The 17,938-nt window shown below is 36.1% G+C and overlaps 1 protein-coding gene and 1 long non-coding RNA gene across 2 annotated transcripts; both read left to right on the top strand.

The window, feature by feature from the left end:
* Positions 1 to 199: 199 nt before the first annotated feature.
* On the top strand, positions 200 to 1,096 carry LOC117339783. The gene is made up of 2 exons (XR_004535321.1): positions 200 to 622; positions 961 to 1,096. It is a non-coding gene; the product is annotated as an uncharacterized LOC117339783 (long non-coding RNA).
* A 3,133-nt stretch (positions 1,097 to 4,229) lies between these two features.
* On the top strand, positions 4,230 to 17,911 carry LOC117339181 (schlafen family member 13-like). Its single transcript, XM_033900629.1, has 8 exons — positions 4,230 to 4,348; positions 8,735 to 8,875; positions 9,583 to 10,277; positions 10,765 to 10,883; positions 11,192 to 11,342; positions 11,902 to 12,015; positions 14,084 to 14,843; positions 16,025 to 17,911. The coding sequence occupies exons 2-8, from the start codon at positions 8,748 to 8,750 to the stop codon at positions 16,863 to 16,865; spliced, it is 2,808 nt and encodes a 935-aa protein (XP_033756520.1). The 5' UTR covers positions 4,230 to 4,348; positions 8,735 to 8,747; the 3' UTR covers positions 16,866 to 17,911.
* The last annotated feature ends 27 nt before the right edge of the window (positions 17,912 to 17,938 follow it).

Here is a 17,938-nt window from a genome sequence, read left to right as displayed (position 1 = left end):
CTGTAGTAAGTTTTACTGTATTCAAATCGCCTAACACATGCATCTCTACAAGTTGCCTTCCTAAGATCTTATGATTTTCCTGGTGATCTAGTACCATTCTGTTGTAGGAGATGTAATAGATACATAATGGGTACGAGTGATGTATCGGATATATCACACGAGTGTGATATATGCGATACGTCACGAGTACCCATTTTGTATCTGTTTTATCCAATGACAGCCGAGGTTTTGTCACCCACGTGCCTAGGGGTGGAGCTATAAAATTGATAAAAACCTGTCACTGTGATATGTTTCCCGCCAATTTCTGACACGTTTCATTCTGTCACAGTAGACTACTAGCCTATTCATTTCTAGTGAGACTGTCAACCATGGCGGATCAGGTACTGATCATTGATGTCGATGTGTTTACCGACCTCGACCAAGTATGAGTATGAACTGGAAGATAGTGACACGGTAGCTACTGACATTGGATTATTTGATACCAAGGAATTAACGCAACCAATTGTAAACAAACTGAATGGTAATGTGAAAAGCATGTGAAAGACTGCAGGATTCGAGGGAAATTACACAAACGGTAACTGCTCCGGAAAGAGGACCTGCGCTACTTCCCTTTACCAAGCAGGTAAGTCTAAAATCATATTGTTTGAACAAATTGTGAAATGAAATATTTTTCGTAAATTTCGACGTTCACGATGTCACGAATCTTTCAAAGTCCATGAAATTGTTTAGATACATGGATGAATCGGTTAATCGGTATTTTTATCCACTCGTCCTGTTATTATTTTCATCACTATTTTGTTTATGATAAGATTTTTGTGCAACGAAAATGTACGATTATATTTGGCGTAATCTGAATAACCATTTTTTTAAATGACTGAAATTTTATATGTAATCATGAATGCATTTTTTTACTGATCTGTTAAAATATACTGAACAGGGTTTTATATTCTGTTTCGTCAGGTTTTGATGAACAACTCAATATGGACAGGACGGAACATCGCAGCACGGCTGTACGTTCATACAAGGTGAAGAAAGAAGACAACAAAGAACATTTCTAAACGGCACTCGTATTTCATTAAATTTTGTTTAAAATGTATTTCCTGTCTTTGTTCATTTGTCACGCCCACATTTGAAATTGGCCCCGCCTCAAGACTGAGGCATGGACCAATCAGAAATGCCATGTGATATTTCAGATATCACATATGTGATATTTGAAATATCACATAGTATGCAATATATCGCCAACAAAAGATCAAAGAAAAACCGAGGCGTCATTGGATAATCTTTTCTATCCACCGTTCCTTCCATTGGTCTAGTATCCAGTCCCGATGCAGTCCCGTTAAGCTTTAACGCGTTAAGACTTAACGCGTAAAGCTTTAACGCGTTAAATGTTTTCATGGAATTTTAACGCGTTAAATTTGTTACTTAGCTAGCATTTAACGTGATAAAAATTTGTTACTTAGCTAGCATTTTAACGTGATAAACGGCTTCAATCGTTTAACGCGTTAAAAGTCGTAGCTTTTGTTTTAACGCATTAAAATGATTTAAATAACAGACCAATCGAATTCCCTGTTTCATATACATCTTCTATGTATTTAAAGGACTAACAGTATTGCTGCCAGAGCCAGCTTTCTGGAGAGAATTGACTCTACCGTCAGCTATTGCTATCGTAATTATTGTTATTTTTTAAATAATTTACTACTGTTTACTTTTATATTTAAATTCTAATCGTGTGTTTATATTTGCCAGTTGTAGGAATATTTACTGTCATAAATGTAGCCATGGCAGCCGACCAGATAGACGAACTATCGACAAATACTTGTAGTTAGTAGGCTGATGGATGTTGGAGTGATAAATACAGTCTCTACATCTCGTTTTCTGTAAACTGCATTTATAACATGGTTTATTGTGAGATGTTCTGTATTATCTCATCAATGTTCTAAGATGAAAAAAACTACCATATCACTGAACACTATGCCACCTTCGTGTCGGCGAGTGAAGACACAACTCGGAACGCCAGTAAACAATGTGACGTCATCAGAATGTACCAGTTACAGTAATGTACAACAATGTATCTTACAGACCTTCATGAATACACGTAAATGATCAAAAGAATGAAGCACAGTGAAATAGGAAAAAGAAAATGTTGATTCATTGCACAATTGATTATTTTGATACGGTCTCTGTTTAAATCGGTTTTCAGAGATATCAACGTTCTTTTTGACGTGTTGATATTCTGTCAACGCGTACTGTAATATTCTGTCATGAAACTGTTTGCAATAATAATAAAAAAAACCCATCTTCAGACCAAAACAAACCCAACGTCGACATTGGGATTCATGCGTAGTAGTCATACGTTGACTCTTCATTTTTTGGACAAATAACCATTGTCAAATAGTTTATACTTGTCTACTGATAATATCGTCCACGGTCCCAAGGCATTCTTGTACCACCGAGCGAACCTCCCTTCTTGAAGCCTCCATTTTCTCGCTTCCCTGAAGAACTTTCATCCGAATGCTGATGCATGGGTACAACTGATTGGTTAATCTGATAAAGTTTAACGCGTTAATATCCTGTCTTTAACGCGTTAAATGACAACTACATTTAACGCGTTAAGCTTTAACGCGTTAAATGTTATGTTTAACGCGTTAAAGCTTAACGCTTTTAATGTACAGTGGAACTTCGTTAACTCGAAGTCGACGGGACCACGAAAAAACTTCGAGTTATCCGGGTGTTCGAATTAAGCGAGTTATCGTTTTTGGTGAAAAGTTTGGTCAATATTTGTCAACATTATATAATCATTATAACTTCGCTCTGTCGCTCATCAGTTTAGTGTGAAGACTGGTCAATACATGTAAATATATATGTAATGTTTCGTTATGTCACTTGTTATTTGGTGTAGTTTTGCCGATATACAGTCACGATAAAGTTTCTTTCACTTAGTCATTTCAATAACGATCTGATGTGCAAGTCATGTTTGCAAAAGGTAAACGATAAAACGGAATTCGACAAAATAACAAGTTATTAATGTCAAAACAAATAACCGTTTAAGTTTAACACAGATTGCATACAAAACGTAACAGAACCATTACCTTTATTGGACATATATAAAATACTGTTTGATCGGCCTACTTACTTTTTATTGATAACCACGCCATTTCCATGTGTATTAGCACCGGAAGTTGGGCTGCGCATGTGCGTATAAAATGTTACTGTAACTGAGTTGGCGTTTTATCCGATTTAATAGACAGCACTGACCGTTACAGTTGTACTCTGAACACCTCGGCGGTAATTACGCTATTGTTTCAGCAGTTTAAAGATTTAATAGGCGCCGGTGACTGTGTCATTCTACACCTGTAAAAACATCAGCCGGGTAGATCTACCGGTGTGTCAGAGATTAGTTCCGCTTGAGCGAACGGGTAGATGAGTTGTTGACTATCGTGTGTACTGATATCGGCGACCGCCTTGGGAAATTACCTGATGTAAGTAAAGCAGTACTTTTTATCACCAAGACTTGTTGTTATAAGATTCAACCGACAATTTCTTTTATGAATTTATGAAACACTTATAATAGCATGTAGGTTAGTAGTGCCGATATGTTCAGTATTACAAACGGAATTTAGCTCTTAAAAAATGTCGGCGTTTGCCACCGATCGACGAAAATTATACTTCGAGTTATTCGAACATTTCAAGTAGGATTTTTATTGTTGGGACCAAATTTTTACTTCGTATTATCCGAGTTTTTCGAGTTATCCGAATTCGAATTATCCGAGTTTTTTTTACTAAGATAAAGAGAGAATTCGGCCGGGACCGGCGAGGTACTTCGAGTTAAGCGGGGTATTCGAGTTATCCGAGTTCGAGTTAACGAAGTTCCACTGTATCTCGTTTTTGACCTGAACGGCCTTTCATACTATACATCTAGCTTTTCTCAAAGAGAGAATTCTATTGTCATTGAATGGTGCATGTTGAAAATCATGTGACTGGTCAGAGCACAGACACTCGGGTCGGTTAACAAGCATTGTATATTTTATATATTGAGCGTATTGACAGATGAGGCAAGTGCCTGTGTTCAGTGGCTATATATAGGCCGATCCAGGAATTTGAAAGGGGGCAGCGGTGGTAATGCCATACCTGGATCGGTAGTGGGTGGTCACTAAAGTTATCTCTCCACAAGTACCTCTTTGGACCTATTCCGGATTTTTCCATTCAGTGTTTTGATCATTAGTTTGGCATGTAAACTTCCGGTTATTGACTATCGTATGTGATGTACATATGTGTAGGCTAGCAGATGTACTTAAAGCCATCTAATAAGACAAACTGTAGTCAGTGAAACGAAACTGTCAGACAGGTACGGTTTAGCCTAATGAACCAATATATTTTTCACTTGTGATAAACTTCAAATATGTACACACGTAGCTTCAATGATAAGTAGGCCTAGTGCAAAGTGTAATGTTCAGCCGATGTTAGCTGATTCTGAGACTGGATAATATAAGTCTGCACATACTAGTTTACTCACTGCATGGTTTGGTTGATGATTTGGTCATACTAATTCGGACTACATTAACATATAGAGTAGAAGCACAGGAATCGGATGTTTGTTCTACCAATGGATTGTTAATTTACTAAATGATGTAATGAGTGGACTTAGTCTTAACTGATCGCAAACAACCTTAGTTCTTTTGTTTCCATGATAATTCAAGAAGTAACATATATATGTTACGACTAATAAGAAATGGTTGTGATTATTTTATCAAGGAAAGTTTTGTTTGTGTGGAGATTTTATGGAATGTACTTGCATGTATTGTCTGTAGCCCGAGTTTCTGGCCCTGACCAGACATGGTGTCAGGGCCAGAGGAAACTCGGGCTAGTATTGTCTGGTGTTGGTACCAAAATCAGACTAATTATATTAACTTCCATACTGATAATGAAATGACGCTAACAATCTATGCAGGCAGCATTTGATGTCTGGCGTTTGTGCCACAGAAAAATATTAACAAGAGACATGGGGACCAATAAGGCATCTTCTCTAGTATGGTACCATTTCCGCCAGTCAGTAGGTAACATGAAATGTTCCAATTTAAGGAAAAATTGATATCAAGATGTTCAGACCTAAAAATATAGATAAACTGTTGTCTTGATGTCTCCAAAAGAAAGACTCACAAAGGGGTGATTTGGATGGTCGGGTGGCACAGTGGTATTTAACACGCATGCTTTTCACCTACATGTACAGTTGAGTGTAGACTAAAGGTTACACCCAAGTGCACTCCGAGTGCACTCCGTTTGGACTTGGAGTGCACTCCGTTTGGACTCCAGGTAAACTTGGAGTGCACTCCAAGTGGACTCCGAGTCTACCTGGAGTCCTATAAGACACCATGTCTGCCCCGGGTCTATAATCAGACTATATCATATATAAATATTAATACTTTGATGCTTTTAATATAATTTATTATAAATAAATAGATTTTTACAAATTACTTTTGTTCTGTTCATATTACTATTTACATTTGTTTAGTCTACTAGATCTAGGAATATTTATTTTATTGTTAATACATGGTAATAATGCCTACATGTTAAATCTATATTTATTAAGATAAAATACAGTTATACAATTTATGCTATAATCAGGTTTTTATGAAAGTTAATTGCTTATTATTTCATATTTTATTAAAATGTAATTAAACTGTAGTTCATTTTATTAAGGAAGTAAAAAATTATTTCAATTAGAATATTTATTTCTGTACACATATCATGACTTTAAAGGAAGTTTAGATAATGTATCTATATTATGTTATTGATTATTCAAAATATTGAAAGTTTATAGTATTTAATGACTGATGTGGGTTTTTTTTATAAGACATTCTCTACATGAAAGGAAAATATAACTACAGATATGTACTCAGTTCAGGCAAGTAATTATAAAATAAACATAATCAATATAGTTTATATAGGTTTATATTTTTAAATGTATTGTTAAAAAGTATACATTTACAACTGTAAATATTTACGAGCATTACCTGGTTAAAATAATGTTCTGACATAATGTACACACAAGTATGAAGTTCTGTACTACCCATAATAAATGACAGTATCTGTTATAATTGCTATTATTATTGGCCATGCATGACTGACTCTGGCCTGACACACCTGAGAACTGTGCCAGGTGAGTTTTAGTAGCCAGCTACAGGTACTGTCCTGGGTTCACAGAAATACCTATGTCCATATTTGTTGTTGTATGGCTTCAAATGATGAAGCTGTGCAAAGCTGGGTGTGTAGCCTCAGGCCATCAGAACAGTAAGATTATCTCCTGACCTGAACAGCTGAAGGAAAGGATTGTATAGCTCTCCATCTGAGAGGCCTTAATCAGACCAAAACTATAAACGAAATACCAATATAATTAAGGTGGAAATGTCAAAATATGCTGTAAAACCATTAACAAACTGGTAAACAGGTTTTAGAAGACCAACTTTATTGAAATGAAGTTATTCTATACCGAAATTAGAAAGTAAAAATAAGCTGTTTCTTATAACATTGTAACCTGTCTAAACTGTAAGTCATTGAGACTAAACGTATTGGCCGGTTTATGCAGGTGTCCGGTATGTAGAGGTGAAATGTTGAATTATACAAGTTCAGAAAAAAATAATGTAAATCAAATTAAGAAATGACACAGTTCTTATCTTGTTATATTAAAAAATATAAAGGCATTGTTTTAAAAAAAATATTTGTAAAGAAAGAGATTAAAGTAAAAAAAATCAGTATAATTCCCAATGGTATAATAAATGTAAATTCACCATTTCACAAAACCAACCTATAGCCGTATACCCGTAATTAGTACACATTGTTCTCGTCCAGGAAATGGGATCATAACAGGAAACAGGAAACTGCCTGAGGTACAATTTGCCCCGTGGCAGTTGGACACTGGCAACCTATGTACCATTTACCTGTAAAACTTACCTGTTGGAACTATATTGTACATCGTTTTCTATTCCTATGCAGTCAATATCTATCATCGATGTGTCACTCATACATGTAACAGATACAGGTCATGAATGTACAATGATTGTTCAAGACAATTATAAAATCATAAAGTTAAATGTTTAAACTTTTAAAAAAAATTCATAAGGTAAGCTGCAGTTAGTGTATGGAATGTTTGATAAGTATTTACTTACAACTCAAACATGGAAATCATATTAATCTATGGTGATTTACATTATAATTGACTTCTAATACTCTATACATACTTACATTATAATATTAAAGACACAAAGTAATAGTACCAGTTTGAAATAAAATATCTTTTCTTATGTTTGGTATAGGTCAGCCTGAGTTTCCTCTAGCCCTGACACCATACCAGACATGGTGTCAGGGCCAGAGGGAAATCAGGCTAGGTAAAGGTAAGGTGTGATGACCAGTTTCCATCTAACAATTAAGGGGGTCTTTATCAAGTTAGATGGCTGTGTGTACACCTGTCCTGATCTTCACACCTTATGTATAAGGTAAACTTGGAGGAAGGGGTCATTATTGGGGTCAGTGTACAAGTCTGTCTTTTCTCCACACCCCTGTAATCACGCTTGATATACAAGTAAATATTGATTCTGGAAGTGGGGAGTGGGGATGGGGGGGGGGGGGGGGGGGGGGGGGGGGGGGGGGGTGATTGTATCTTACATAACAGTTAGAATAACTCCATGTATGACCTGGATTTAATTAGGCAAGTATAACAAAACAAAACAAAAAACCAGTTGGTTTACCAAATGGAAATGTAAGTCTGATGTTAAACTCTAAACAAAACTAGACTTTGGATCCAGAATATGCTATCAAGGTGATAAAAAAAACAAGATTTCTTTTGTATTGTATGTTAAGTAATATATATACTGTTGGAAGTAATGTATTTGAAATATTAAAAACAGTAGTACTTTGAGTACAAGATAGTTCCAGTACACATTCAGACTCTACATTTTGAGAGACCACAAACAACTTGCCAAATACATTTCTGCTTATTCCCAATTTCTATTCATTTATGGCGTGGCTTGTTAAAATTCTTCAAATCAAAGGAATGCTGTCATATATTTTTCAACAAAGTGCCATATCTATTCAGTCACTTATACAGGGTTTTCTAATAAAAAAAATCAATTATATTAAATGAACCAGCGAAATTATATGGTACATGTATATACAAAGATAAAACAGTAACACATAACTTATTGTTACATGTTTTAGGAGTCTTAATTGTATATGAGTATACATCTATATATAAACATTATGTGTATATGTACTTGGTTACAGGTACATGTGATACATGTGGACCAGGGTAGAATTGGGGCCTGATAGGACTCCAGGTAAACTTGGAGTGCACTCGGAGTGCACTCCAAGTTTACCTGGAGTCCAAACGGAGTGCACTCCAAGTCCAAACGGAGTGCACTCGGAGTGCACTTTGTGTAACCTTTAGTCTACACTCAACTGTAGATGGCCAGGGTTCACTTCCCTGATTAGACATTAAAAGGTATGGGTAAACATGCCCAACCATGTGGGTTTTTCTCCAGGTACTCTAGTTTTCTCCAAGAGTAAGACCCCTCCAACGCTTCCATCCGGGCCAACAAAAGTGATTAATATAAATTTGTATAAATTGGTTTGCAATAGTTGTAAAATAAATAAATTTTATATTCAAAAGATTTAAGTAACAGAAACTAAAATTTACAAATAAATACCTATGAGAACATCATGTTTAATTCAATTACAGGCGACAATGAGAAATGGAGGTTGATGTGGACTCCCATGATGAGCTGGACAATTGTGGACACCTCCAAGACAATGACAAAGTTCACAAATGGAAGAGAAGGAGAAAACATAGTGGGACATCAGCCCTGACTGCAGAGGAAATGTAAGCCTTGAACATATAGACATAACTACAGAACCTACATACTGTGGTAAAAACAATCAATGATTTGGTCAGATGTTGCAAAATTTTATCATTTTCTACTTCCTGTCAATACAAGTTGATGATTTATTACACATGCTAACTTGCTAAACCTCCCTTTTATGGATAGAAATTCCTGTTTTTGGACTGTAAATGTAGCTATAAATTATCAGTAAAACTTCCTCATTTTTCATAATCCAATTAGCTCAAAAGAAAGAGCATCAGTTTTTCTGAAGTAAAGTGATTATTTTTAAACTTGAACTAGAGATCTACATTATTCTATAATAGGTCTCTTCTTGGAAATTAAAAACAAATGGCTAACCATAATTACAGGACCCATGGATCACTTATTTCATGCCTTGTAGAGCTATTGCATGTGAGTTTAAGGATGGCAATTTGATTACTGCAGTAAACATACCTAGAAATGTAATTTATTTTTAGTGTTTTTTGCACATGAAGCACTGCACCAAATTATGATTACGCTAATCACACTTTCTTTTAGCCATTGCTATATCAAATAATATTGTAATTTAATGTAACATGGAATATTCTTTTGTTCCTTCAGGAAGTCATGGTTTGATCATATGTAAATTCTATATAGACTAGCATTGAAAAATGGTCATTTTAAACAAAAGCATCATTAATTCTTTAATGAAATTTGTATTTTACAGCACAAAAAATCGGCTACGATATGGGGAAACAATACTTCATTGTGCAGTCCATATTTCCAAGAATATACGAGATGCGGAAAACGGATCTGTCCTCAAGTACATCTGTGCACTACTTAACTCAGGTGGGGGGATCCTTCACATGGAGAATCTGGACTATGATGCAAGAGTTCAGCCAAAGGACCTGGATACTTGGTGGAGCGCTATGGAGAACAAAATGGCAGATATCATATCTGGGGATGATATTTGTAACTATTTTGACATGGTAGGCAACTATGATGATAAAGATCTGTATCTGTTTGTTAAAACTGCAGAGCATCTCTGTACCCTAGACTATTACTGTAGACTCCCGACAGATACAGCTACACATGAGGTGTCCTATCATTCAGCCATGAAACTTCTCAACTCTAATGGTGAACCGAGTGACCTTTCTGATCTCCCACATGTTCCAAAAGAATATCATTATGGAGAGACACATGAATGTTTGAAGCAAGAGACAAAACAGATTCAGTTTAAACAACTATCAGCTCCAAGCAGTAGGGACGGCAAATCACTCCCCACCAAGATAAAGTACACAGTCACCAGGTACCTTTCTGCATTCGCCAACCATGAGGGCGGCCATATCTACTTTGGGATAGAAGATGTCAAGGCCGCAGTACTTGGTGAAGAACTTTCAGAGGAGGAGCAGAAAAGAACTGGTGAGTTGTATGGCAAAGGCTTAGCTAGTGAAAAACTGGATAGGTGAGTTATGGCAAGGGCCCCATGCATGATTGTAAGGGCTATTCCAGTAAAATATCTACCCAGGGGAAGACTACACTTTAGTCAAACTACCACCAACAGAAGTGATTTTATTAAAACTACCATATTATACTAGATTTACCCACGAGATGTTGTATAGAAGATAATGATAAAAATATGGGGACAACACACATGTATGTTAATTGTAATATGAAACTCATTACAGATGTCGATAAGACTTTTCATTCTGTATTCATATAAATAGATTTCATATTTGGTTGTGTTGGTAATTTGAGTTGCTGTAGGTATTCTCTTTTACTTTCAAAATATGGTAATATAATCATTATGTAATTTATTAGTTTCATCGTTAATTAATGGCATATCCATCTTCCTGAGAATCCTAGAGATGCAAAATGTAACTACAAATGTTCTAATCACTGTTTACAGTTGACTTGATGGTTGCAAAGATGCAACCAGTTATTTGGGGCGACACTGACTTTCAACCAATCAGAGGCAGGCATTGGGACATTCAATTCTTTCCTGTTCATGGTTCCCCGAGACGAATGGTAGGTAAAAAGAAAAATAAGTTGATGTGCCTTTTATGCCTCCCGGAGCAGACAAATGGATGAACTTTATGCTAAAAGTAATCTTCACTACATTGTTAAGGACACTTATAGTTTCTTTTCTGTCGACCTTAGTATGTTTTAATGTAACCAGGATGACTATTTAAGCATTAAGTTGAGTAGGAAGGGAAATAAATGTATATACATTCATTAGTATGGGCAGTCAGGGCATTGTGTTATATGAAAGAGGGTATAAATATGCTGGTGGATACTAGGATTTACAACAAAAAACATATTTTTATTGTTACCAGGGACGGCGGATGGTGGTGGTAGTGTCCGTTTGTAAATTTCCTGGGGGAGTGTTCACAGCTGTACCAGAGAGCTACTATGTCAATGATTATGGGGGTGTGGAGGAATGGACATTTAAGCTATGGAAACAGGCACTTCTGTCATCTTACAGAGGTAAGTTGTGGAAACAGGCACTTCTGTCATCTTACAGAGGTAAGTTGTGGAAACAGGCACTTTTGTCTTCTTACAGAGGTAAGTTGTGGAAACAGGCACTTCTGTCATCTTACAGAGGTAAGTTATGGAAACAGGCACTTTTGTCTTCTCACAGAGGTAAGTTGTGGAAACAGGCACTTTTGTCTTCTTACAGAGGTAAGTTATGGAAACAGGCACTTTTGTCTTCTCACAGAGGTAAGTTATGGAAACAGGCACTTTTGTCTTCTCACAGAGGTAAGTTGTGGAAACAGGCACTTTTGTCTTCTTACAGAGGTAAGTTATGGAAACAAGGTACTTTTGTCTTCTCACAGAGGTAAGTTATGTAAACAATGTTCGTGATAAAGACCGTTGCCTCCTTTTGATATACAGTAGAAAGTCACACTTTCAGTTTTCTAAGCTTCTGCCATGTCCCCATGTTTTTAGCTGTTGTTTTGAAACCATATCATCTGTATGTGAGATTCTACTGTAATTGTGTATTTATGTAAAGGTCTGTAATCTTTACAATGTTATTTATTTACAGATAAACCTGAACTTCACAACAGATTTGTAAAGCTTGGCCTGAATGTACCTCAGGCCCCATTGGTGTTTACAGTGCAGCATACTGTTGATGCTATCAGAAACAAACTGCTCCAAAGTAGGTTTGACTTTGTCTTCGTGATTCTCCTTTAATTAACCCTAGAGCTGCTACATTGTTTCATCCTTGGTATCTGCCAGTGCTGAATTGTTTGAGATTTATCTTATTTTTATACTCCAATTTTTTTACTGTTTTAAATTATTCAGATGCATCCCTGTAACACACTGAGTGTGTGAGAGTTCAGGTTTTTAAAATTTTTTTTATGGATTTGACCATTTAAATAAGCACTTGATCAAAGTGTAAACATGTAAACAAAAAATAACAAAGACAAATTTATGAAATTCTGCTATCCTTCGAGGATTACATTTAGTGACAAAAATTTAACAATCAAATATAGAATGAAATTAAAACAACAAACAACTTTAATTTGCCACTTCTTTCATTGTTGAAAACACTAAAAGTAATATTGGAAATATTCAAGGGAGATAATCTATGGCAAATTCAAGGGAGCTAATTGATTACAAACCTGAAGTACATTGCCCTCCATAAACCTTAACATTAATAGTAGGCCTTAAGACCCCTTTAACATTAGGTCATTAATCAAAGTATATCGTAGCCTCATGTCTTAAAGTTATATCTCAACCCAGTTTGAATGATAAGACCTATTATTATGCCTTCATAAGACTTAGTCAGGAGCATATTGATGAATTGTTTTACCCTGGTTCTGTCTGTCATTCTTTACTTCCTCAGCATCCTTCGGGGGGGGGGGGGGGGGGGGGGGGGGGATTTGGACTGCATTTTAGTCCCCTGCTGTTTGAAAAACGGGGGGACTATAGGTTTACCGTCCGTCCGTCTGTCTGTCTGTCACGCAATAGTTGTCCGGACAACTCCTTCTAAAGTGCTACTCCGATTTTAACTAAACTTTGTATACATGATCAGTATAACATGTAGTTGTGCATCCCTCATTTTGTTTTCAAAAAATCCATTTTTCAAAATGGCTGCCGGCTTCTCATTGGTTGAGGCTTGTCCGGACAACTCCTCCTAAAGTACTACTCCGATTTTAACGAAACTTGGTATACATGATCAGTATAACATGTAGATGTGCATCCCACACATTTTTCAAAATGGCCGTTGGCTTCTCATTGGTTAAGGCGTGTCCGGACAACTCCTCCTAAAGTACTACTCCGATTTTAACAAAACTTGGTATACATGATCAGTATTACACGTAGTTTAAAAAATGGGAAATAAATAGGTGCACTCCTAGGTCAGGCAGGGGACTTTGTATTGCTGTTGCAATACTATCCATCCTTGTTACTGATGGATTGAACGAAAATTAAAATAGATTTTACATTCTGATCAACTTGCGGGTTGCAGCCTACAAGTTCACAGACAAAGCACTACACCCCACAAGTTCACAGACAAAGCACTACACCCCACAAGTTCACAGACAAAGCACTACACCCCACAAGCCAATCTAATGTTAGTCCGTCTATTTAGTGCCGCACTATAAGTTTATTGAGGTATTTGTGGGGATTGAAATAGAAATAAAGTGGGGAACAGGGACATTCATGTTGTACCAACATACACTTCCAGTTTTGTTATTGGTTCTTGTTTTGTCTCGGAAATAACTTGAATATATCTTGTTGAATTTAAAAAAGTCACTGGGCAGTGTACATACGTTAATATGGTCCCCGTTATCTTCATCTCAAGGTCAAAGGTCAATTTAGTGTAAACATTTCAAAAGTCTTCTCTTGTGCATAACTTTGAAGTACATTAAGATGTTTTGATGAAACTTGAAACGTACTTTAGTATAAGTTTTGTTAAGGCATATGTTATTTGTCGCAAGAACAGATCTCATTCAATTTTTGCTCTGGGAGAATTTTGTTTACAAATACACATTAGAGAGTGACATATTGTAGGTTTGATAAGTAAACAAATGACTCTTGTTGTCATCTTTCTGATGTAAATTGACTTTTGATTAATTTGATATATCATGAATGTAGTTGTACATCTTTTGTAATGGAATCAAAAGCTTTAACAATACTTGAAGATGGCAGAATTAGAACTTGAGTGTCACAGTAATATGTTTTAAGCTGCATGTTCATATTTGTATTTTTTATGTTTTCAGAAAGTAAAACTGAATGGATACAGCCGAGACATGCCTTGGATGTCATATCTCACTCGAAGAAAAAAGATTTTATCAGAGATAAATTGGAGAAGTATAAAGAGGCTGATAGCATCTGTATTGTTGTTAACAGCTGGGGCCTCCAGGTGGCGCTACCCCAACCAAAATGTGTTCTGTGTGATATCTTCATTATTAGTGAGTCACATGGGTGTCATCTCCTCACCTTCACTAACGAGGTAAACTGTAGGACACGAGAATACTCGTCATCTGTTGCTGCATTCCTTAAAAGTCGGCTGGTCCTTCATGGAGGCTGTACGGATAAATTTGGTGTTACCTGTCAAGTTGTACACGTTCAGGATAATTCTTGTCATCAAGACGTAACCTGCTCAAGAAATCATGACATTTTAGACGAAGAAGATCTTTATCCTTCCCACTTTTACATGAACCCTCACAAGATTAGAAACCTTATCGGATCTCTTATTGTTTGTATGGCAGCCTACAAACCTGTAGACTTTACTACGCTGGCAGCAGGAAATAGGGAAGAAGTATTGGCCAACATGTCCTACTTTTTCTTGCTGACGAGTGACCAGTTTGATCTGTTTTGGAGTCAGCAATTTACCAAGGAACTTTGGATTCATGGGCCGCCAGGGGCAGGCAAGACTGTTGCTGCTGTACAGTTGATTCAGGAACTCAGGAGACGAGGCAGTGCACAGAACCAAATCCTGTACCTAGCTGAGAATGATATGCTGTGTTCATACGTCAGGTATGGTCAAGTACAAAAGACTTTCCAGCAGCAATAATATCCTAAATCTACTGGAAGTTATATATAGCAGTAAACAATTTGTGCCAAATGTGTCTTTGTGTGTATCTGTCTGACTGCAGTTTCCAGTACATAACTCCAAACTGTAAAGGATTACTTCACCAAACCAAGTACACACATTGCTTTAGTGGTATCTTTCGTTGTAAAGTGGTTTTGGTTTTTCATAATTATTAATTTATTTATTGACGAATGGTTTAAAATCCAAAATATTACTGTTTTTGAAACATAACTCCAAAAATGTTTAAGATCACTTCACTTACATCACTTGATATACCTTTAACTTGAATTGGTTTCAGAGCTATTGGGACCTTTTGATATCGAGAAGTTTTCATTTTAGATAATGTTTCTTGGAAACAAATAGTCAAAATCGAAAAATTTCCATTTAACTCCAAAACTGTTAAATATTACTTCACAAAACCTTCATAACTGTTGGGTATAGTGGTCTAGTGATGTCTTATGTTATCATGTGGTTTTCATTTAAGGTAATGATTTTGTAACCATGGAAACAAATACCGGTAGTCAAAATCCGAAACATCACCATCTCCAAAACCGTTCAACTTAGATATCTACACAATAACTGTTACACACATTAGTCTAATGACCCTGTAGTGCCTTTTGCTATGTAGAGGAATTCAAATAAATGTATGTCTGAAGTGTTTTTGACTTTGGGGTCTAGAAACACTGCATTCTATTAGTTAAATTTTTCCAGTATAATATCTAGTCCGGGTGACTGTTAAGGTCCATAAACCTCCTGTTTCATTTATATTTTCCTACAAACATTTCATATAATCAATTCTGTATGTAAGTACTTCCAAGAAGAAAATATGAAGTTCCTTTTTGCCACAATCACACAAATTTACTCTGTGGCCATTAATACCCCTGGGCCTCTTATTTATTTTATTGTACATATATGCCTTCGTTTCTACGTTTACGCACTTTATGCAAACAACCAAATTCAAACATGTATGTGTAGTTTCTACTTCTTTAGCAGGGTGCAGGGGATATTGACGACTTTCAAACTAAAAGGTTGCTTAAAGATGTACATTGTACACCCACAAACTTAATAAAAAAAAAAACCTGTTTATTATGTGTACATAACACTCATTCATGCTTAATTTTTTCAGATCTTTTAACATTTGCGAGGTCTGCACTAGACGAAATTTTTTGAAGAAAATCCAAAGAAAGGAAAACAATCATGATGAATCAAAGAAAGCTTTTAATTGCATTAGGAATGTAATCATTGATGAGGCACAAAACTTCAAAGCAAGGGACGGTGATTGGTATACGATGACATTAAAACTCACTAAGCAAGGGCTAGTGGGTGGTTCGGAAAGCAAAACGGTTCCAGATGGGTACTTCTGGGTTTTCATGGACTATTCCCAAAAGGTTCACAAATTTGAAGCTGGTCTCCCTTCTATTGTTGGTAAAAACAATTTTATGTTGAGTGAGGTATCAAGAAACTCGAAAGAGATATTTGACTATGCTATGAATTTCATGGACCCTGAAGAAAAACTTACTGCAAATGATCAAGTTCAGAGTCTTAAAATGGTTGAATGTCTTCCGAAACTTGGTCATGGATATTCCTCGGGACGCGATGTTAACATTGTATCTTGTAGTTCTACTGAAGTGAACGATGCTGTTGCAAAGGTCTTGTCATCTGTTCTTGGAACTGGGGTGGATATCCAGGACATTGCTATTCTGGTAGGTAGGCGCCAAGATAAAGAAGTGATGACTCCATCTGTTAAAAATATAGTGGAAAGGTCAGGGGTCAAAGATCCTATTACCATAGATACTGTGAAAGGATTCAGTGGTATGGACAGATCAACCATTATAGGTGTGAACCCACGTGTGAATGATGACCATGCAGACTTCAATAAATATATTCTCAGTTTGGCTACGCGGGCTAGAGACAGCCTTGTCATCATTACGCAGCCCGAAAAAAATCAGGAGAAACTTTATCACTAAGCCTCTGATGGTCTCTGAAATATACGTCTGCATGCTACTAGAGATTGGCAATACAGACTTTAGCTTATAATACCTCAGATCATCTCTGAAATATACGTCTGCATGTCACTCTAGAATGGAAGTACAGACTAAAATATACGTCTGCATGTCACTCTAGAATGGAAGTACAGACTAAAATATACGTCTGCATGTCACTCTAGAATGGAAGTACAGACTAAAATATACGTCTGCATGTCACTCTAGAATGGAAGTACAGACTAAAATATACGTCTGCATGTCACTCTAGAATGGAAGTACAGACTAAAATATACGTCAGATTGTTACCAGACTTTATTATAAAACCTCTGGTGGTCTCCAAAATATACATCTGCATGCTTCTGCAGATTGGCAGCTTAACAAAGCGTATACAGTTGTACCTTAAGGTCAGCGTTCTATAGTCCACAGTTGTGTAGGATTTCATGTAAAATCAATATTATTGGACTTTTGAAGAAGAATTTTCTGCTGTGACTGGAGACAAATGTTTTGATATAATACCATGGATTAGATCATGTTTGGTCTACCTACCGAATTCAATACTTTATATTGATCGTAAATCTTATCTTTCGTTTCCAAGTACTTGTTTATGGATTGAATATCTTTCCTATCTGCCGTTTCTATGCTCAGATCATATTGACTGTTTTGTACAACTTTCTATGCACATTTAAGTATTAGATATTTAAGTGACCAATTGCAATGATTATTCTTCGGTGCCCATCATTGTTCATATTTTGTTATGCTAATGGCAACATTCGTTAACCCTATATTGTAACTATACAGATAATTCATATCCTCTTATTGTTCATGTATTTCCTAACATACAAATTCGTTATCTATAAGACATTAAATATGTTAGCATGTAGTTATACAAGGATAGTAAATGCTGTGAAGTTAAAACACGAATCTGATTTGGTGCCATAGTTAAGTATATTAATATTTTATACAGTATAACATTTGTTATTCAGAGCTTATCAAATTTTACTTTGACAGAATAAAATAAATCAAAATTGTCTGTTTATGTGTATCTCAAACTGAAA

The sequence above is a fragment of the Pecten maximus genome, chromosome 12 (assembly GCF_902652985.1).
Source record: "Pecten maximus chromosome 12, xPecMax1.1, whole genome shotgun sequence".
Classification (NCBI taxonomy): Eukaryota; Metazoa; Mollusca; class Bivalvia; order Pectinida; family Pectinidae; genus Pecten; species Pecten maximus.
The sequence above is the reverse complement of the archived record's forward strand: the minus strand, read 5'-3'. Positions and strand labels throughout refer to the sequence as shown.